Consider the following 22,664-nt stretch of genomic DNA (forward strand, 5'->3'; position numbering starts at 1 on the left):
ACGGATGGAGTTCTGCTTTTTAACAGAAATTTATTCTCAGTGTCCCCGTGCGCATTTGGTACCAAGTGTCAAGCTAGAAATGGCTTTGCATTAGCTATTCTGCGCGTGCCATCTTCAACCTTAATCATTTTTATGCACATTTATTCTTTGAACACTCCTCCTCTCTTATCCGGACCGGACAGCAACATATAAAGTGGGAAGAAGGGCCAACAATGGAGTAGTCCACCAGTGCCGGCTCTCCACTTCTCTCTTGTAATACATTCCTGAGCAATCCTCCGAGGCTCATATGTAAATGCCTCGGTATGCTTCTGATTAGGAGGCACAAAGAGTACACTCTATAAATGCACAGTTAAACAATTACCGCAACTCCGACACAGGATCCAGTCGGGGCTGCTGCCTGACTCGCCAACCAGGGCGCGAAAAACTTAGTGCCGGTTCTTTGCTAAAATGTTTGAGTCTTAAACAACCAACAAAGTTCATATTAAGATGTAAAAGAAGCACCAGGGGAGTATGGACCAAGGGTTTGTGGATGAATTTCAGTCACTTCAGAGTTTGGTTGTTTATTTTAAGCAAACACATCCTGTTTGAGGTAATGCCAGTGTATCTTAACCAAATTCAAGTTCAGACTGACTACGCTTCTCCAGAAGCTTCAATCTGCCATTCACAGATTGACTTATTGGTGTGGTTAAAGCAAAATTCATGGGTCCATCAATTACGGAACATTCTAAAGATCTTCATACAGGAAATCAGCTCTCACACCATCATACTACCACCACCATGTTTCACTGTTGGTATATTCATTTTACACCACATGCAACAATGGGAGCAGTGACTTTTGCACATAGGGTCAGCTTGGTTTTGATTGTGTATTCCCCTTTTGTAATTTAATCCAAGATTTGAATACTGCATCTTTTCCATTTTCTCAGGTTTTCTTCGCACATCAATAAGATATACGAATAATCAAACATTGTGGATATTTTCTCTTTGTTCTTTTGGAAGCAACGCAAGCATGAACAGTTTTTATTATGGTAATTTCTGAGGAAATATTAGGACTGTTGTGTGATTGAAAACTTGGCCGAGATAACAAAGGGGTTGCTTCAGGAACAGCCTGTGAATATCCTTAAGTGGCCCTGTAAATTTCTGGAAAGACCAAGCGGACTGAGCTTTTGGGAGGTTCTACAAAGAAGAATAGGAGAATATAACCCCAAAACAGATGTACAAAGTTTGCAGAGACTTAACTAAAAAGATCTGAGGCTGCTCCAGCTGCCTAAGGTGCTTGGAGAAAATACTAAGCCTTGGCTGTGAAAAATTTGGACATATTTCCAAAAAATTGCTCTTGGCTAGTCATTTTGGGGCACTACTAGTTGACGCAGAAAAATACTACTCTACAGTAGCCCATTTTAAAATAACTGCAAAATAATAACATTGGAAAAAGTAAAGGGGTGTAAGTGCCTTCTGGTGGGACTGCAGGCCTTTGTTTTTCACATTAACATAGATAAACATTCCACAATTATACTGTTGACAGCAGATAACATTTGGCTAACCTCAGCACTTTTGTTTTATGCAAGTTAACGTGTTGAAAAATTAAGCTAAATACGGTTGCTACACTGTGGTAGTAGAAAATGAAAAGACTTCTGGCCTAAATGTCCATGTGACAGCAACTTCTCAGTTAAGGAAATTAAGGGTTTAGCAGCTAGCAAGCCAGATGTTTCCATAAGGAAACAGAATAATGTGAGGTGAAAGGAAGTCCCTCAGTCTCTAACTTTTGTCATGTTCACTATAAATAGTTATAGCTGGTGGATATGGATGTAAAGCTGAATTATGAGAACAGCCCAGTTGATAGTGCGGTGGTATTCCAGTTCATAATTAAGCGCTAAAAAAAGTCTATTTCTTCGTCACATAAAAACATGCCAACACAATACATTATAATTACAAACAAATCTCTGTGGTTAGGAACTGAATAATTGTGCCATCATGGTTTTTATAACCATGACATAACGTTTTGTCCGTCATATCCATGACAGATCGCTATTTTTCCTCAAGTCGTAGCAGGTTTGCACACTTTTTCCACTAATGTTTAGATGTAACAACACAGTTTTTATTTATGGTTTCGGAAGACATTTTCAAAAATAATTTAGAATGGGGCTTAAGGAATTAGTGATTGTTACAATAAGCTTGGAAATCATGGTAATTAGCTGAGGAATGTAAATGTCTTCTGTCTTGCTGTTTTCACAAATGCTAAGTGGCCTGCACTTATATAGCACTTTATCATGTATGACGATTTCATAGCACTAAACACTAAACTGAGCTATTAACCCATTCATAACCAAATTCACACACTGATGGTGGTAAGCTACATTGTAGCTACAGCTGCCCTGTGGCAGACGGACAGAAGAAACATTGTCAATCAGAACCACCAGGCCCTCTGAGCACCAGAAGTAGGAAAGGGGGGTGAAGTGTGTTGCCCAAGGACACAACTACTAAGATGGCCAACCTCTAATAAATGTAATGCCAATTGCCTGCTGTTGTTTGAGAATGTGTTACAACACTCCATTTTACTCCAAGACCTAAAATAAACAATTTCTTACACCATAAACCATACTCATCTAAAGGTTAAATCCGGGAAGAATTAGAGGGCCTACAAATGTGGATACCCATTTAAGGACACAATGATTGTTTTATGTGGATGAGGTAAGTCCTCACTTTCATCATTACTACATACTAGTCCAATTTCACTCTTGCCAGTTCTCACTCCCATGGTGGCAGCCACCCAACATGGCCTCTCTGCGTTGTCCCTCACAATCACCATGCACACTTCAACACATTAGGAAAAGCCACAAGTATAAATCCTGCAGGCCTTTAACAGACCTGCAAACCGGCGGTCTGTTTCAGCACCCCCTCCCCAACTCCTGCTCCATTCATTGAATGGTTAAACTTCCAAACTCTGTAAACGCATGACCTCATTTAGTCATGTGTACACACTGAATGGTATTTTTTACACACTCCTTTGGGGTTTACATGACCATATTACCCCATTACCCTAAAATACGAGCCTTTAAAACACCAATTTGATAGGCTCTTGATTATTCCTGTTTAGTTTTAGCAATGATTGGGGATAAGCAGAAAAATTCAAAGGAGATGTGGAAATGAATCAGAGAGGAGAGAGAGGCAAAGATGAAGTTGGAATAGCTGCTTAGAGAAAGACGTGTAAGGTGGTTTCTCTGCCACAGGGACACACTGTACACGTCTGAAGTCCCAGTGGGACGTCGGCGAATGAAAACACGAGGCCAATCAGCTAACAGAGACATTTCCTGTGCTTGTTTTATCAGATGAGAAGAAGCCTAAAGGCTAAATGTCCCCCTCTAAGCAAGGTTGCACATTTCTCAGGGTAACCCGCTTTGGGAAACAAAGGGTAGAAAACATGCATCTTTGAGGAATGACATCAGAAGTGCTGCTTAGGAGCACTGACCTCACTCGCTTGCCATCAATCATCCACTTGAAATCTGGGCTACGTGATTCTGAGTGGAGTTTTTACCTTTTAAGATAGAAACCAAGGCTGTCCGTGAATTAGATAATCTTCCAATAAAAGTACAGCTACAGTAATAGAATTGTCTGTTTCTTTTTCCAAAGCTATGAAACCTCTGGCAAAGCGGGCATCTGGCAACTAGCAGATGGTGGACCGATATGCCAATTACCAACACTAGCGTGCCATGCTGCCTATTAGGCAATCTGGCTCTGAATGATCACACTTTAAAGTCAGAAAACCAAAGGAGCGAGTGGCTGATCTAACATACCCTCTCCATCAGAGTGTGACTAAAGCCCAGAGGAATTCAAACAAAGGTTTTCGGGTCCACATGACTGATTTAGCCAGTAGGATCAAAGTTGAAGAGTTTGTTAGGGGAAAGTAAGGAAACGGAGAGAGAGAGAGTGCGATCACAGAGAAGGGATCATTATAAAGGCCTTCATGCTGTACAGTGTATTGAATTGTGGCTTGCAGAAGATTACTCTAAGTGTGGTTTGATTCAATAAGGCTGGATTTGGTGGTGAATGTATAATAGGCCAGGAAAAAAAGGAGACCATAGCAATCATTCCCTATCCCTCAAGAGACAACCAGAGTCTGAGAAAATACCAGCACATCCAATTGGACCATGCTTCCTGGTATGGCTGCTTCATGCTCAACTGCAAGGAAAATAAGAAGGGTGTACCAAAGTTAGTAAAAGTTAAGATTTTAAAGCAACTCTAAATTTCTGTTTTACTGTTTCTACAGAGTCCTGGAGTGACCAGAGCTTTCCTGGGTTACATACGCTACAGCTGTAATGCTTCAATAAACATTTATGTTATTCTACCAGAGGAGATGCCCAAATAATTAACTAGACACATAGCAACCTATGCCTTACTCTATGCATCAGTTGCTTGTTTTAATCAAAGATAAATTACGAGAAAAGATCTTACAATATTCAAATACCAAGCCATTTCTTGATCTTCCTGATGTAGTTGCTGTTTGGTGAAAATACAGAGACCAGCTAAACTAATTAGGTCAAGATATTAACACAGCATGGGATAACGATGAATTGCAATACTCAAATATTGAACTCAGCAGGGTTGATATCTTTCTGTGTTCTGTGTTCACTAATAAGTAATGTAATGTAGTTTCTCAATGACTTTGCCAGCTTAAGTGTTTTTCTGTTAAAAAAAGAAAATAAAATCTAGAAAAAGACTGACAAGGAGTATTTAGCTAGCTTTTAGAGGCTGAATTTAAGGTACAAATAAAATGTATCTTTTTTGGAGTACATCCAGTTCTTTACAATACTGACAATTACTGCAACAATAATACATTTACAATCTTTCATACAGTTCTACTGGCAACATTGCTAAATTTGGCAGCTTTATTCCTGTTGTGTTGAACATATATTTAATATTTTTCAGGGACTCTGAACAACCTTTGTTCCAATCTAGTTCAAAATTTTAATATGAACTGGTAAATAGATAAACAAAATCAGGAGTGCTTCTTGTTATTCCTACTTCTAATGATGAGAATAACTAATACCTGTAATTTCTAAATAAAAACGTTTACAATGTGTTGTCTGTTTTGTTTTAAATTGCTGTATTAATATTAGAGCTGTTGTAAACAAATATTTTAGTAATCAAGTAATCTATCGATTATTCTTATGGTTAATTGAGTAATTGAATAAAAAAAAAATCAAATAAAATATTGATAAATTTGGCATACCACTGGTGTTACTATCGGATATCAATATCAGTCCAATTTTTCATATTTGAGCATCCCTAACAGTTACTTTTTTGTAGTTTAGAAAACTAACCGGTAACAATAATAGCTCACTTTCTAAGTTAACCTGAAGTTATACAAAAATCTGAAATTATATTCAATTTAATAATAAAGAGGCAGGCTCACAAATACGCTTATAAAAAATGTCTATACTCCAGCTTTGAGTTTATGTATTCATCTTCAGTCAAGCTTTGGGTTTGAGAATACGGGAAATGTCGTGTAGAGTGTGGGGTTTGGGGTGGTGATGGTGGGGGGCAGGCAAACTAACGAACGTAAGATGGGGGTGAAGGGGAGGAAATAGACCAGGGGATATACGACAATAACATAGACAATACGGGATATTTACGGCACCTATGTTCGTCACACTCGGAAACTCCTCTACCAGCCATGTACCGCCACGACGATTTCCGCCACCCGTTTGTTGAGACCGGGATGATATGAAATTTATTGTGCGGTTCGTCTGTAAAGCTACACTTACACTGTAACCATCAGCTACTCAGCCACCCGCTGTGTTCAGTCTATCCGCTCACCTGTATAAATACTCGCGCAGCGCTCTTCCCGCCCTTCGCTTTCAACCAGCAGCTCCCGGAGGAGAAAGGCTGCCATACTGCAGGCATCGCGTCAGTCATTTTAAGGATGCTTATTGGTCCCCCCAAAACGATGAAAACCCGGGCATTATCATCAATCAATAAAACCCCTCCACCTTGAAACCTGGACGTTATGCCGCTAACTTTGCTTTCGTCAACAACTCAGAGGCAGAAGTCAGAGCTACACGTAACGCAAATAATGTTCTGGCCGGAACACGGTGCACTAAATAATAAAACATAAATTAACGAAGCTTAATTCGAGGTACATTTTAATAATCAAGGCACTCGAATCATTCGAAGAATCGTTTCAGCCCTAATTAATATCGTGGTGTTTTTGCTCAACAGTGGCAGGCTGTGAGGATCTCATGCATCTAAGGTTACCAGCTTTTACCTACCAACCTTGCATTTGCTTACCGTTGCTCCCTGATGTACTCAAGTTGAATTTCCTAGTCGCCCCAACATCTGCTGGTACGTCCAAGCTCACCATATTACACAATTTAAGACTGCGGTTCTGGATGCTGCTCGTTCAAATTACATGGTATAGAATTCCAAGGCAGTTGGCCTCAAGTCTACTGCCAAGGTCCCACAAGCAGCTCGAGCGGCACGTCAGTTACGACTGAGCCAAAACCCTCTCCTCTTCTGTCTGTTGTCCAGAAAACACAACCCTAAAACCTGAAACTGACTTATTTCCCAAAACAACCACAGCTCATGGACGACAAGGACATGACTGATAAAATAAAAAAGCACACATTTGTTGCGTTTCTCGGTATACATGGTGGTGCCGAATATAACTTTCAAACTGTATCATTACGACAAACAAATCCTCCCGAAATTACACCGCAGCACGTAAAACAGGCTTGACATTGCTTCACTTGTCTGTTGTGAGGAGAAACCAGAAAATAGCTTTGGCACCTGCTGTGTAGAAACAATGTGTGTTTGAACTGACATGTCAGCATGCAATCGCCGGGATACCAAGAGCCACATTTGGAAAGCTTTAATGCTGGATCTAGTTTACATTCACCATCCTTTTTTTTTTTAAAGAACAGGACTGAATGGTCCGGTCATTTGTGTTGGGATAATTCCCTCTGCCAGTTTTCCAATATTTTTCAACTTCACTCTGCCGCTCGGTTGGCTGCTTTAGCTCAGCGGTGGTGAAACAACAACTGCTTCGCAAGAAAACGCTGGATTCTTGCTTTGGAACTTGATTCTGTATTGGATTCAATTAGTCATCAAACCATAACAAACCAACCACATGCACTTTACGCATGCAAAACATGCTTCATGCCGCTGCAACTTGCTGATTGTAATGAGAATGAGGCAAAATAACCCAGACTCTGACGTCTAATTTTAATTAAAGGAAAACATGGGATGGAAAATGCAGATTGGGAGAAAAATGAAAGCTACGTACAGTAAATGCAAGGCCTCACCGCACCGGGTAGTCCAGAGCCAGACTCCGGAAATGCATGGCTGTGTTCCCTACATCCTGCCCGCCCAGCCCTAACCCTGGCCCAGGCCCTCGCCCCCACACTGCCAAACCTCTGTTATCACTCCGTGCAATTACCTCCAGATTCCACGGCACCAAGATCATATTGGGACAATTATACAATCCCATTCTGAGTACAAAGTAGAACACAGGTTTAAGCTTAAACCTTGCAGTTTAACACAAGCCTCTATAGAGCCAGTCTTATAGGTCTGTGCATGCAAAAAAAAACAACTAAAAACCAGTGTTGTATAAAGTACTGAAATCTCAGAGTCAAGTAAAAGTATAAGTACCTCTCCAAAATATGACTTTGGTAAAAGTCGAAGTCACTGACTGAAATGTTACTTGAGTTAAAGTCTTAAAGTATCTGAAACTTCTTGTACTTAAGTATGGAAATTACTGTAAAAATGGATGTACTCAAGTAATGTAATGAAAAGTACAAGTAAAAAGTAAAACAAAGCAAATGCAGTTTGAATGACATTTTTTATATTTTGGTAAACTTGTCAAATACACTTAAAATAATGTACCCAACCAAGTGCAGGCAAAATTAAACCTGCTAATAGATATACCTGCAGGCATCATTTAGTTAAGAAAATTAGGTGCTTTACCTATAGCACAAGGTTAACTTAACCTGCTTTACAACTGAACCAGCTTCTTAGTATACCCTCCAGGACAGAAAATACAAAGTTTTTGTAAGCCTCAAGTTTTCCCTTCAAGTAAGGTCAGTGCTGAAAATGAGAAAAATAAATAGTACAGAAAATGCGGCCAACATGAAGAAAAAGAGCTGTTACGATTACTCTACTTCACAAATCAGTGAACCAGTCAATGCTACAGTCAGTAGGTGGTGCACACAACTGGTCATTATGCAAAAGAAAAAAAGAATTGGGAGGGAAATGCAGCTTATTGGCATCTGTAAACCTGGTTTTGAACTTGCATGCCTTTCCTATATTCGTTAAATTTAGTCTAAATTGCTATCGCTATGGCTTCTGTCCCCCCTTGAACAGAGGAGTCTAGGTAGCCTGATACAGTCAACATTAGGCCTAAGCTAAATACACCACGTATGGAACTGAAACAATGCCAAACAAAGTTCATTTATGGTCAACGTTTCATAATACAGTAGTGTCTAGTGACCAAGCTATAGTTACTGATACAGGAGGATTATAACCATTTCATAAGACGTTACCTCGATGTGTTTCTTCAAGTTGGACGGGGAGTTTTTGTAAGATAGAATTTCCACATCTTTGGGCAGGAATAACACAAACTGCATGCGGTACGACGAATCTTTAACACCCACGAAAGAGTATATTGTGTATAAATAAGGCCATGGGCTCTCATCACCAGCTGGTGGTTCCCCTGGAGCCGTGTCCGACGTAGTTGCAGTCGTTGTGGTCTCCGTCTCCTCCTCTATGAGGCTGCTGCTGATTGCGAGACTTGCTTTGTGTTTAATGGGAGAAGCGAAATAGGTGTATCCTATTGGAGGTGATGAACAAGCCCAGGCAAGTAGGCTACGGACTTTGTTCGGTAGCCTGCTTGCTACTTGCTAATCAGTAGGTGGGATCAAAACACTTTGTTTCTCTCTCTCGCTTTTTTGTAACGAGTAACTAAACCACACATTGAAAATGTATCGGAGTAAAAGTACGCAATTAAGTTCGGAAATATAGTGAAGTAAAAGTGAAAGTCATCAAAAATTTTCATACTCCAGGAAAGTATGAAGTACTCCAAAATATACTTAAGTAAAGTAGTGAAGTATTTTTACTTCGTTACTATACAACACTGCTAAAAACAATGTCTGGCTACAAGATACTGCTTGTGCAAATAGGGTAGAATTTCTCAAGTTTTCTCAAAACAAAACTTCTTATTTAATGACGACACATACCGGATCTTGAAATATTGAGTGTCAGCTTTTTTAAAATTACATGTTACCATGGAGAAAATTATAAGCAATTTGGCAAGACAGTTTAGAAGAAAAATATAATTAAAAGTCACTTGTAAGCAACTGAAACCGTTTGCTCAAAGTAGCACTCGTTGAACTTACAGCTGTGTTGTACATATAAGAGAAGTGGTGTGTGAAAAAAAAAAGCAATGTGTGGAAAGTTTCTAGCTAGTTTAAAACTTTGCCGTGTTATTTTTGGTATATTATACAAATACAGTATATATATACAAAAATGCAACATAAGAAGCAAGACAAAGATTTCTGGGTTTGTTTAGTACTTAGAGTTTACACATTCTTGTTAAAAAATTTTTTTTAAACCCAACACAATGCTTATTTAAGTAGCTACACATCATAAACAAATCTTAAGGGCTACAAAAGTTTACCTACTTCTTGTTTTTATTTAGACAGAAACACGTTAGCAACAGCCTGTCTTTTCAGCCAATAGGCCCCTTCCATATTTAGCCTCGACAAAGACGTTCAAAGTTCATACCCTGATGTATCTATATTTGCAATTCTTATCATGACGCATGGTCACATTGTGTTGACTGACAAAAACTGCTCATCAGGCAAACTGACAACAAGAAGCCCTAACCACTTAAATATTGTGTGTAGCAGCTGTGAAACTATCGGCTGAACGCTAGCTACTGACAATGCCAAAGTTAGCAACAGCCTTGAAACTTCTGAAACTAACTGTACAGTTTGTTTAATGGGTCTAGCCTGCATGGGATCCTCCCTTTTCTAAGGTCTTCACTACTCAACAGCTACGCATGCTCTACAATAACAAAAATGTATTCTTTTCATTTGACAGAACTTTTCTCTCGTCTTGTGTCTGACAATTATATACAAATGTTGCACTTCAGTTCTTGAGAAGTATGAAATGTCCTGGTCAGAAAGAACTTTGTTCTTGTCCACCTCAAGTGAAAGAAGAAATTTCTCTTTTTGTGCACAGTATGTACCGTTAGGCTAATAAAATCTGAACTGAACTCCTTAACAGCCACTTTTCAGTTGCCTGTGGAGCAGTATTTGAGATACTAGGGTCAAAATAAAAAGCTGAGAGGGACAGACAAGATGTAATGCCACATAAATTAGACTACTTTCAATGGACATTAGAACTAGTGTAGAGTTAGAGAGGCATAAATGTTACATATGGAACATTCTGCAATGACTACAGCTTTTTATGTTGAGCCTTACGTATTTGTGAAAATGAACAAGAGGGAGGTTCCTAGCTTTCTCAAAAAAAAGTTCTTTAAACCTTCTCTCATTCTCTTGACCTAAATACTGTGCATCACCTCATCTCGTAAACTTAATCAATTGTTACACTACTTCCCAACAACTTTTGATCTGGGGGAACAGATGAAAATGTACAAAATGTACAAACCTCAAGTTGGTTTATGAGTAATGATAATTATTTTATCAAGAACTTGGAGTCTTCTTTCACACAGTAAAGTCTGCAAAATTGGTCTTAATGACCAATTCCTGGCACAGACTGTCGGGATATAAAATGTTGACCCACTCTAAAAAATTACTGAATTTCAGAGACGAATCCAATCATCTGTCACCAAGCTGGACCTTATAAGGAGCTTTCTCCACACATTTTCCAAAACTCAACTCAACTTATCAGATATAGTATCACAAAAAACTATCAGTACTCAGAGGCCAAAAAGCCTTCAGAAACATCTGACATGTCCGCGGTTTTCTAGCTCCATTCTTTTCACATTTCCCAGATACTAAAGCAACAATTGAGACTTTCTGAAAGTCAATCGAATTCATTGTACAGTACACCTTTATACCTACAGAACAGCATTTTTTTTATTTGATGCAACGTACTGTTAACAGTTAGATTTAAAAAAATTACATACTCAAAAATATTTCAATTATGTTTTTCTTGTTTTGTCCTTTTTATCTGCATGTTTTCAACAAAACAAAATTCCTTGACAGGTGTTCACTACCCTGCAATAAGCGCACTGGAAGATTTTACATGGATTTCAGGAAAACTTGGGAAACTATAAAACACTCCTTGGTCTTTTTCACAAGTGTTTTGTGAAGAAGACCAAGTCAGACTGGAATAGCAAGATTTCAGAGATGTTCAGCAATCATTTCAAACCAAGTTGTTATAAAAACCTTGCAGACTAGTCGCAAGTACAAAGGCATATTCAGGTGTTCAGAAGGTCATCTTTTCATAACTGCAAAAGTGTTGTTCCATCACACTATTCCAACTTTTTAAAGGTCTTTCAGATACTGGGGAGTGACCAGTTTACCTAAAATTGCTTGGTAACCTAAAATTAAGGTTACCAAACATTTTAGATGACTTTCAAGTCACAACATTGTCTCCTACAGAGCTGTTGCAACTTGGTAAACTGTCTACAAGAGGAGTTGTTAATATAAAGATAGTGTGAGCTCAGGCTGTAGCGGCAAATCATGTAACTATTTTAGGTGACACAAGTTAAATACGGGAACTTGTTCACTTTATGAGTGATAAATATGCACAGATGGCACAATTCACAAAGTAATATTAACAAACTGATACCTTGTAAAAGTTCTGAAGACCATCATTTTTGCGGTTAGCTATAGCTTTGTTACCTGTGACAGAGGTCATTAGGTCAATATTCTCTCCCACACATTGGGTTGAAAAGCTTGCAAATCAATTTTAACATTTTATAAAAAGTCTCTCATGTGCTATAATGTTTATTGAAAAAAAAACATACCCAATTTGTAGTCTGTACAATTAGATTCCTTTAATAGAAATAAAATGGAGCGATTTGCCAATCCTACATCAATTTGTATTGCCTGAGGGACGTTGCAGTTACACAATTAAAAATAAATCGAAGCTCCAATCTATAAAAAAAAAAAAACGGCAGTCGTTACTGCTGTGTCACTGTGAAGATAGTACAATAGCAAAGGACAAAATATCTGCTACGTTGTCATAGTTCAAATGTCAGAAACTTAAAAGTCTGCACAGTGATGATATATTTAGCCAGTTGGATGGATTCTGACTGCCCTTAAAACTCATATCTGATGTATAGCTCTATTGGCTGAGAGGTTAAAGGTCACAGAGAGTGGTGGGGACATTGTGTAGTGGTAACAGAAGACAATGGTGAGGAAAATGTTGGTTAATCCCTACAATTTTTTTTAACCAATGGCACTCCACTTATATATTTTCCTGATACCATTCACCCTTATCAATTTTTAAGATCTACCAGCTGGAGGCTTTTTAAACTAATTTTGATTTGATCAATGATCATAGAGTTATTTTACATTAGAGCAGACTGATCACAACTGGGATAATAACCATTATAAATGGAAATAAGTTGTCAAAAAATAATATACAATAGAAAAGAGAAGGTGCAGAATCGATCTGAAATTGGTAGGAAACTGGCCAACAGTGGAATTAACCAGATGGTGCTTTTTTCCTTTTCTCCCCCCCACTCTGCCCCTTGTGACGTCATCAACCCAAATACAAACAAAGCAACATCTACCTCCTTTTCTTTTTCTTCGCATCTTTCTTGCGTTAATTTTGTGAAATCCTGTAATGGAAATTCACACATCAAAACACCCACCTGTGTTCTTATTGTGAATTTTTTTAAATGTATTTATTTTTTACAAATGACAAACAAGACTATCTTTTACAGTGGTTAAAAATGGTCCCTTTAACTACACTCAGTACTTTCCACACATTGACACTCCGCTGTAGGACAATAACCCTGGAAGGGGCTCAAACAAATCATTGTGCGACATTCTGCCAGGAATGTAGCGGTAGCTTAGCGTCATGTCGGCCACTAGCTGTCCAGGGTTGGTCGGACACAGCCCCCCTTCAGACCCTCCACCTCTCTTGCTTCGCCTTCATACTTTTGTCCGATAAGAATCAGAAAGAGACGAGCGCGCATTAAAGGGGCGGACATTCGCCTTTCTTTGTGCGTTTTCGCTGCTTGGACGCGAAAAAGTTCAACACTCCGCCGCCGCCACATGACTTTCCTTTGCCCGCGGTGGCGTAAGACTGCAAACAAAAGATGTTCTGGAAAGAAACGGTGGGATATAGTCTGCCCTCGTTTTGCTGCTTTAAAAAATAAATAATTAAATAAATAAAAAAGTTGTCGCATCATCTTTTCTCTGTTGTTGTTGTTTTTTTTTTTTTCCGCTAACAAAAAGGAGGTTTTGTATCGCTTGTAAAAGTGTTTTCGGGGCTTACCTGTGGATCTTTAACGGGATAAAAGTAGAGCTCTGGAGTTTGGTTGAGAGGAGAGGAAGGGGAGCCAGTCTGCAGTTGATCCTCTGCTACACTCAATGTTAAAACCGCACCGAATACCCCGTTCAAGCCCCTCCCTTTAAGAAGACATAATCGCCATCAACGTTTTGTTTTTTTTTCTCTCTTTTTTGTCTGGGCCGAGCTATTCAGTCTGTTTTTAAAACGTGAAAAATAAAAAAAAGTTGTAGAAATTCCTGCAAAGACTCACTGTAGTCAAAATGAAAACATGAAATATAGCCACAGTCTGAAAACTTATGCAGAGCTCTTTAAATCTGAAAGAGCTATAAAGAGTAAAATAAGGTCTTTGCTTTTTTTTTCATAAACATTTTGAGATTAAAAAAAAAGATATCCATGTAAGCAGATCACATACAGGCCTAGCGTGCATTTTACATTAAAATAACTCAATCAGAAAAAGGCCCAAGGCATAAGCAAACAAAGCAGCAGCTCAGATCAATTAGGATTACTGAATGAATGCTGTGAGGATTTTGTTGGATTATTTCAACTTTCATGAAGACAATCACAATTCCTTAAATTCAAAAGCCCATGTTCTTCCTTAATATTTGATATAATTGCCTTTCAAAGTATGATCTTTTTGGTATCCTTTCACAAACTCCTCAGAGTAGTTTCCAAAAAAAATAAAAAATAAAAAAGGCCCGTTCCTCTAGAGCAGGGATGTCAAACTCCAGTCCTCCAGGGCCGCTGTCCTGCAGTTTTTAGATGTGTCACAGGTACAAAACACTGGAATGAAATGGCTGAATTACCTCCTCCCTGTGTAGATAATATTTCATCCCATTATCAATAAATACACTCGCTTCAGCTACTTTCTGTCGCCATCTTTACACAATTTGTATGTGCTATCACATGGGGGCGGTGTGTTTGAGGTGCTGTCTTAAAATACATCCAGAAATACAACTAAAAAGTTGCACATTATTGTGGTCCGATCCCGTTTCTCTCAACAGACCTAAAACAAAAAAAATTGACAGCAAAATTATGTTTTTTTTACGGCATATCTCATTACACCCCAACTATCAATTTTTCAACAAAACAACAATTGTTTAGGGAATTCCCATTAGCTAACAGGTTCTCCTTATTCTACACGGAATTGCAAGTATTTCCAAATACGACCTTTCATCCATCAGAAATGTTGCTGAGGTTGCAGGGAGTTATGAGGTGACTAACAATAGGCGCAATGTTCTACTTTTTTTTTCTTTTTTTTTTTTGCAATGATGCATCGGCGCACAGACACTGCCCCGCTTTGTCTCGACCTTTAAAACAATGACACTCAGAACAAAGGGGGCGGGGGGAACTTAAGAGCATTAGTCCGCTGATGCAGAAATGAGCACCATATGCGCTCTCCTGATCTCTTTCTACACGTTTGCTTCTTTTTAAGGCGAGGCAAGAGAAATGTCGACCGCACAAATGTACTCGCGTGAAAGTGAACAAGACGTGTGCGAGGAGAGGAGTGAAGGGAAGCAAAAAGAGCTCAGGTCGGCAGCCTGTACAGCTCATCTGAAAATGTGTTCATCTCCCCCGGTTCTCTGAATGATGATGAATTTGGCGATAAAACCGTCACTCTTCATCTCGCTTGTTTACTTTCAGGCCTTTTATTGCCATTCCTCTTTGCACGCCTTGGCCTCAGGAAGACCCATTAAATGTGTGCGATCCTTCCGCAGAACGGTCTGATTGCCCGACATGATGAAGAGGCTCGGGGAAAAGTTTACAGTCAGCACAGTGCCCCTATTTGCTATATTTACATGGCGAGCTCAGGTGTTTACCTCAACCACACGCTTCGGTTTACTCCGCCTCCTCAGGGCTCTGGCCTTGCTGGAAAGTAAGGGAAAGGGGGAGGGGGAAACAGTTTTGCAGAAACTGGACAGAGAACTCCCCCCATAGTCCTGTTATACCAGCAGAAGTGGTACATATAGATGCTAACGAAGGGGCGGGGGGACTATGGCCTTTGGCTGTTTTGCTTTCTGCAAGCAGTTTGTAGCTTCTATCAAGATTTCTCAGATCTTTACAGCCTGAGGCCAAAAAAATCCTCCATACTCTCATATTTATCAGTATTAGGCATCTTCGAAGTGTTACATCAGAGAAAACCCATCAGAAGTAATTATGACGGCTCTGACATCATACTGATGTTTTTAACAAAGCTGCGATGTTTTCTCGTTTCATCATATTGTTTTGAATCAGATAAAAGAGGCCACTGCCGTCTTGCGCGAAGCTAACGTTGCGAAGTTTTAGTTGTAAAATGTGCAGCCGGCGTCGTCCTGATAAGGTTTATTAACGCCATGTTGAAATGGATTAATGGCTGCTGCAGCCTGACTCTGGTGCATTTATGATGGATGAGTGGTATCTCAGATTTTCAGCCGGTTGGGTTGCATACCAAATACCCGAGGCATCCTGGGTAAAGACCTGCTTGAATCCTCCGAATCGCTCTCCCCTTCCCTTTAGGTGTCTCTAAAAAAAAAGCACCTGCAAAGGAGGCATTCTGGTAGGGAAAATAAAGAGGAATTATTGCTTTCTCTTTAAGTTTTCCTTTCATGCAACAGCTTTCTTACCACGTCAACTGTCACAGTTTACAATGACTCAAAGCTTTCTGCTGTTATAGTTTGGATCCACAGTTTTATTGGCACTCCTGGTAAAGATGTGTACAATAACAAAATAAATTTTGCTTTTATAACAGGAGCAACATCCTAGTAAGAGTTACAGAAGTCCAGTTTAGATTAAACAAAAGTAAGGACTGGCTTTTATATATATGTATATATAATATTGTACAGGTGAAAAAAATTTGGCCTCATTTTCATTTAAAGACAGTAAAATTAGAAACTTTTTAATGTCTTTAAATAAAGTTTGGAGTCAAATTACTTTATTTGATTCATCCTGCATGAATATTTATGCACGTATAACAAAAATTGCATCAAATGATGCAAATTATCTGACAGAACTTCATATTACACACGGAATATACATGAAAACAAGAAAATTGTGGGGAAACCTAAGCATAGTCTACATGAGATTGTCACAGAAAAACTGTGTTCAATCAGAAGCTTCTTGATATTCACTGTAACGCTGACTGCTACAGGAGATTCTGTCCAGAGCTCTCAGCCTCTATAGATACTCTTTGAAGAATCTGGAATAACAGAATTTACGACATTTCATTTCCATTTGGGATCAATGATTATGATCATTTGATTATGAAGTAAAAAGTATAATATTTAAAGTCTAAACCTTTTTGTTTACCATTTAAAGTGGAATAAATTCAGTGCATATATCTTGTAAATATATGGTTTATGTCTTAATCAGATGCACAATATGTCTACATAAACATACATATTGATAGATTTATACATTATTACGTGATTATTTTGTTGCAGATTCATAAACAGGTCTCATATCCTTGCTTATTATTATTAGAATAACTGATCTGTCCTGAACTACATGATTAAACCTAGTAATCAGCAATAGGAGAAAAATGGTTTTGACCTGGGTCTTCATAAAATTAGGAGTTTAATTAACATGTTTTATAAACATCAACTTCATGTAAACACTGCGAGACAATTTCAATTGTATAAAATTACGTCTTTCCATAATTCACTAGCAGCATTTGGAAGACTAGAAGTAACAAAGGAATAAAACTATCTAACATCTTCCTGTGGCTCACCAGGGTCAGGTTCTGATTGACATGTTCAGACTCCCGTAACCAGTACCCAGGTGAATCAGTCACATCAGCTTTGGGTCTAGCAAATCAAACACAGTTGATGTTTTTTGCTGCAAACTGCTGAAACGAGTCAAGAGTGTATGAAGCCTTGTCAAAAAGTCTGGCTTAGTGCATTTGTGTGAAGAATTGTGGCTTAAAGGTAAAAATCTCTTTGACGTCAGGTTTTCGTGACTTCAAAGCAACTCTGAACTCGGAAGAGAAATGTTTGTACATTCTTTCATCATTACTCTGAAATATAGCATTCGCTCTAACTTTAAAGATGCATCAGTGGAAATTATTTATTGCTCCGGGCTTGCATATTACAACCGAAATCCTTTGTCAGATGAGCAGGCTTTCCAAATACACAGAGTCTACAAAAGGAATAACTTGTCGAAAACAAAAAGAAAACAAAGCACTATACCTGAGCTATCAGAACTAGCTGTCGACATCAACTGCAAATACACTTTCATTCCACGGAAACCGAGACGGCAACTGGTCATAAAACATGATGTAATGCAGAAAATAAAGTGTTAAAACGCAATGTGTGAGCCCAGGAATGAAGCTTTGGGACACGGCAAAGAAAGATGTGTTAGAGATGGGCTTTCACTGGGAAATAATTGGCACCTCCCATTACAGATGTTCAGCCGAGCCGTTCCCATGATACCCGGCGCTGCCGCGTCAACAACCATAAAGACGCACATATATCAGGGGTCTGGACGGAGCCGAGACATTTACGACCAAATGATCTCCGTCACGGCTTACTTCCTGTTTGTTGGAGACGCAGGAGGCGGCGGTAGCGGTGGGCCGATAGATGTTTGATATGATTTCCACACGAGAGTCAAAGTCGGGGCAAACGCGACGCTGAGTGAAATGTTTGCGTCCGCTGACAGCAGGGCCATCTGTTTGGTATAAAAGCAACACAAAAATGACACGGAACAAAATTTGTGTTTATGTGTGTATGTTCTCCGCATAATCTATACTTCACGTTGCCATAACTTAGCTATAATAGTTATGTTATGAACCAGATGTCTAAATACACTACTGAAAACCGCTTCTTGTCACTGTGAGACAAATCGGAGTACGTTTTTTCATATTTTGTGTCAGTTAGTTACCAAGATTGTTTCTAAACACCTGCCAAATGGCAATATAATCTCTTCATATTCAGAAGTTTACATAAATTTTGTTAGTATTTTGGCAGAATTGACTAAGACGTTGAGTGACTTGGGTAAAATGTTTTGCCTCTTAAAAATTGGGAAAAGCCAAAGTCATGATGTCATGCTTTGTAAGCTTCTGATTGGTTAATTCATCCAGAGATGAAAATATTTTGGTACAAAATATTTCTAGTGAGAAATTGTACCCATTCCCAAAGAATAAAGTAAATAAAGTGTACTTTACATAAACTTTGTTTAAAAAAATCGTTTTTTAAAAAAGTTTCTTCTGGTTTTATTCAGACATTTAGCAAATAAAATGATTTTTTAAATCGATCTGGAGACGTTTAGTCTGATTTAATGTGAGAAAATAAGAAAAAAAGAGTTATGTTTATTTTTTATGTAGTGTGTGTGTAAATATCTGATTTCAAATGTTTCTGCACATTCATTACAGGTTGCTGACAGAAAAGTGAGTAGAGACTCTTACTTAAAAACCAGGGCTTTTTTCTAAATTAGAGTGAAGCAACACGTGACGTCGTCGCTTCCCTTCTGTCCTGCGGCCTTTATTTATGCACCGGTGAATAATGAATGAGTGAATGGAGGGTGATACTTGGACAGCCCCTGGTGGAGATTAGAATAAAGTGAATATTTAAAATGTGACAGATATTCTTAGGGCTATGGTGAAAGCACCTTGACCTTTAATGCCTCTAGCAGGCCGAAATAGACTCAAACGAAGCAAAACCGAAGCAAAGGTGAGGTGATTACTTAACTATCTATTAAAATGTGAAAAAGTATAAGAAAAAAGTTCAAGGTATTTTGAAGTTCTAGATTTTCTGGATAGAAAATGAATACATGCTATCTAAAAGAAATTAATCTGTATTTCAGTGAGAAAAGTCTTTCAGACAAAAACTTTTAAAATTTTAGTGGGAAAGTTGAAGAAGTCCTCTGAACAATTTCTTAAAAAATAATATTTACTTATATATATATATTGTTCTTAATTAAAGCTTAAATAAACCAACTTTTAACTGACGACCTATTTCTTTTTGCTGGTAAAAATAAAATGATTTGTATAAGCCATTCTTCAAATTAGGAAACACAAGTGAACATACCACTCAGGTTTGCACACATATGTTTCACCTGCCATTTTCAGAGCACATTGAGAAAAAAAAAATCAATAGCTTTTCATGAGTCTTTTATCCCACTCTTAAAAATGGGAAAAATAAGAGAAAGTGCCATTGGAAAATGTGTCCTTTTTAAGAGCGCACGGCATCATTAACTCTTTAAAATACAAGAAAACTTTAGCTAAAAAATCCTGGTGGACTTTACCGTAAATCGTCCACCGAGTCTTCCAACAGGATGATGTGATTCTGGGAACAAACAAAAAAAAAACAACATCAGGGCTTTTAGTAATAAGAGACATGATGCATTCAAAACAAACACTTGCCCTGTGTTTCCTCTACGTATTAGGGTAGATCACAAAGTCTTGCAGAACGCCACCTGACGTGATGCGCAGGTTTTCTCGCCGATTTTTGCGATTCACAAAGAGTTCAGCCAGTACGTGAGGGATCCTAGTTTCGCTTTAATGTGACTGCAGATGTAAATAGATATCATGTCAGAAGGAGGATTAGAATGGGAGCGCTGCATTTGATCTTCAAAGAGTCGGTGGGTTTCTTGGTGTTTGGGGTAAAGAAAAGTGTAGCCGGGCTCAGAAGAGAGAGAGAGAAAAAATTAGGTTAAACTTCTATTCATTTCCACTACAAAGACAAGCTCCTTGTTCTCATTCTCGGTCATCTTCACCTCTATATCATAACCCTTGTCATCCACCGTGTCGGCCCCTTAGCGTAAATCCTTACAGAACGCCTCTGACAGCTCGGACTCCTTTAAACTGCTACAGCCTAGAAATAAAAAGGAAGAAGGAAATTATTCTTCATCAAATGGCATGTAAAAGCCTCGGCTTTCGCATTTCACCCAGCCTTAAAGCAGACAGGTTGCAGGGCATTTTTGGAGATGACTTTTAAGAGAGTGATATTTAAAGCAGGAGAAGAAGTTGTTTATCTGTGCGACACGTGCAGCAGCTAATCCTGATGCTACATGCAATAGAAGGCCTGCATGAAGTTTGTGAAAACATGGAGCAGTAGTGAATAGCAGGCAAAAGTAGGAGGATGAAAATGACGCATCTAGGAAGTTACTAAAGAACTCATAGCAACATGTAAATTACTGCAGACCTCATCTACCTCAGTGAGGGTCAGTGTTGATGCATGTAAAAGGCTTTATCTCTAATTAGAACAAAATTATTATTCGTAAATGTTGGACTGGAAAATACTGTATACTCTTTGTTTTGTTTTTTAATTAACTCAGCTCTTTGCATTCATTGTAATTTCATAATAAATATGCCCACATTTGTCAAGTGACATTTACCCAAAAGTAGGCTTTGGTGCAGTAAAATGTTAATTTACTGAATTTGGTTAAAGAAAGCTTTTTTTAACGAAAGAGTGATCTGAATCCTGTTCTTAATGCTGAGAATGCACCTGTATTTCAGTCATACCCTTCAAAAATGTTTTTCCTTCAATTGGTCAACTGAGAATCTAGATGTCCCTTTCTAATCCAAAATCCGTAAACTAATTTACATCTATATTGCAGACTTAATAAAAAAATCACAATTTCTGTGTGATCATTTTTTGACTTGACAATATTGACCCAAGTGGCAGCAGGTTTGGACCCGACAGCCCGAGACTTTTCAGATAATATTCAGTGGACTAATGAGACCAAAGTGGAACTTTTTTGAATATTGTGCATCTCATGTTACACGCAATTGCGGGCTTAAAGTTCATATTTCTTCTCTTTGGAAGTAACATTAATATTTGAGCTAAAAGATTATGACCTCAAAGACCAAACACCAAAGGTAAATCATCAAAATATTAATGGAAACATGCAAAAAGCTGGTCAACAACGATGAGGAGGGTTGGATGTCTGCAATGCCCATTGATTGAGAAGGGTAAAAATAATTGCCCTTTTCAAAATGGATAGGCATTTTACATTGTTTTATTATTTCGGGAGGACTGTCTAATTTCCTATCAAAAACAAACTTCTTGGTGGAATGAAAATATTTTTTATCCAAATTCTGCCAAGTGTAAGCGACATACATTTGCATTACTTGGATTATGCAGTTGAACAGCTATTCAAATTAATGTTCTGGCATGGCCTAGCCAAATTTGAACCCAATACATGACTTTAGCATGACCTTTAGCCCTTCCCAAAAATACAATAAAAAGGCAAACATGCCTAGAACTAATGACAGTTATCATCAACAGTTGATGACAGCTGTCACGTCCAGTTATTAAGGCGTATTTGTGTTTACCTTTTTCATTTTCCCTGTAAAATTTCATTTCAAAATGATATTTTCTGCAAGTAAAATTTGAAAAATAAAAATAAAATCTGCACAGCACCGTAGTTGAGGTCAGCTTGTATTATTACACTCCTACCTGTTCAAAATGTGTCAACGTTTTGCTGGAATACCAAACTTTTGTGCACGTGGCACAAAAGTTCTTTACAAGTACCTGAGAGTAGTTTGGGTCAAGAAGGTTTAGTATCGCAAATGAACAAGTGCCATGTGACCAAACAAGAATAACACCTGCGAGGTTCAGAGCACCACCAAGACCAATACCGTACCTCCTGGTTTTAAAAGCAACTGATCCATGATTCATTGGGTTCTTCCCTTTCTTCTGCTCGACCTCTCTTTCAAGTTTTATGAAGTTCAGCCAGAGAACACTTGCACAACCTTTCACAGTGCTGAGAAATCAGCAGTTAAAATCATCACCTCCTTAAAAAAACAAAAAAACAAAAGTAACACAGCGTGAACTACATGCAGCAACCCACGAGGCAAAAATTGACTTTTGTCCTTTAGCATGCAGTGTTTACATGATTTGTTGCTCTTCTTTGTTCAGTCAGTGTTATGAAAAGGTATTTGCCCGGCTTACAAACTTCTTTTGCTGGTGGCTGTTATTGAAAATGTCTCCAATCGATAACCAGAGTGAATCTTAAATGCAGTTTTTCAAATTATGATTTCATTTACTAACAGAGAAAAAGCCATCCAAGAACCAAAGGTGAAGTTCCGCGTTCAGACTCCCTTTCTTCTGTGGAGGTCGCTGCATTGGACATAACACCTCACTTATTTCACATTACATCTTTTTCAACTTCCTTTTTACTCTGTTAGGGTTATTCTAGTTAAAGCAGACATCAGTTAGATCCTCACCTATTTATGGCTCATAGCACTGTGGCTGTATCTACAA

At 38.4% G+C, this 22,664-nt stretch overlaps 1 protein-coding gene across 5 annotated transcripts in view; it reads right to left on the reverse strand.

Moving 5' to 3' along the window:
- The window catches only part of cald1a (caldesmon 1a), a 71,774-nt gene extending 49,687 nt beyond the window's left edge, over positions 1–22,087 (reverse strand). For 4 of the 5 annotated variants that reach the window (XM_028043440.1, XM_028043439.1, XM_028043437.1 and 1 more), the window contains exons 1-2: positions 22,045–22,087; positions 19,702–19,742 (exon numbers count right to left, since the gene is read on the reverse strand). In XM_028043440.1, coding sequence (XP_027899241.1) covers positions 19,702–19,742; positions 22,045–22,072 — 69 coding nt within the window. In that variant the 5' untranslated portion in view covers positions 22,073–22,087. Of the gene's footprint in view, positions 1–13,473; positions 13,609–19,701; positions 19,743–22,044 lie in introns of those variants that run through there. The other variant, XM_028043441.1, reaches the window with a different exon arrangement.
- Positions 22,088–22,664: the final 577 nt, after the last annotated feature.

This window comes from Xiphophorus couchianus, chromosome 17 (genome assembly GCF_001444195.1).
Source record: "Xiphophorus couchianus chromosome 17, X_couchianus-1.0, whole genome shotgun sequence".
In the NCBI taxonomy this organism is placed as follows: domain Eukaryota; kingdom Metazoa; phylum Chordata; class Actinopteri; order Cyprinodontiformes; family Poeciliidae; genus Xiphophorus; species Xiphophorus couchianus.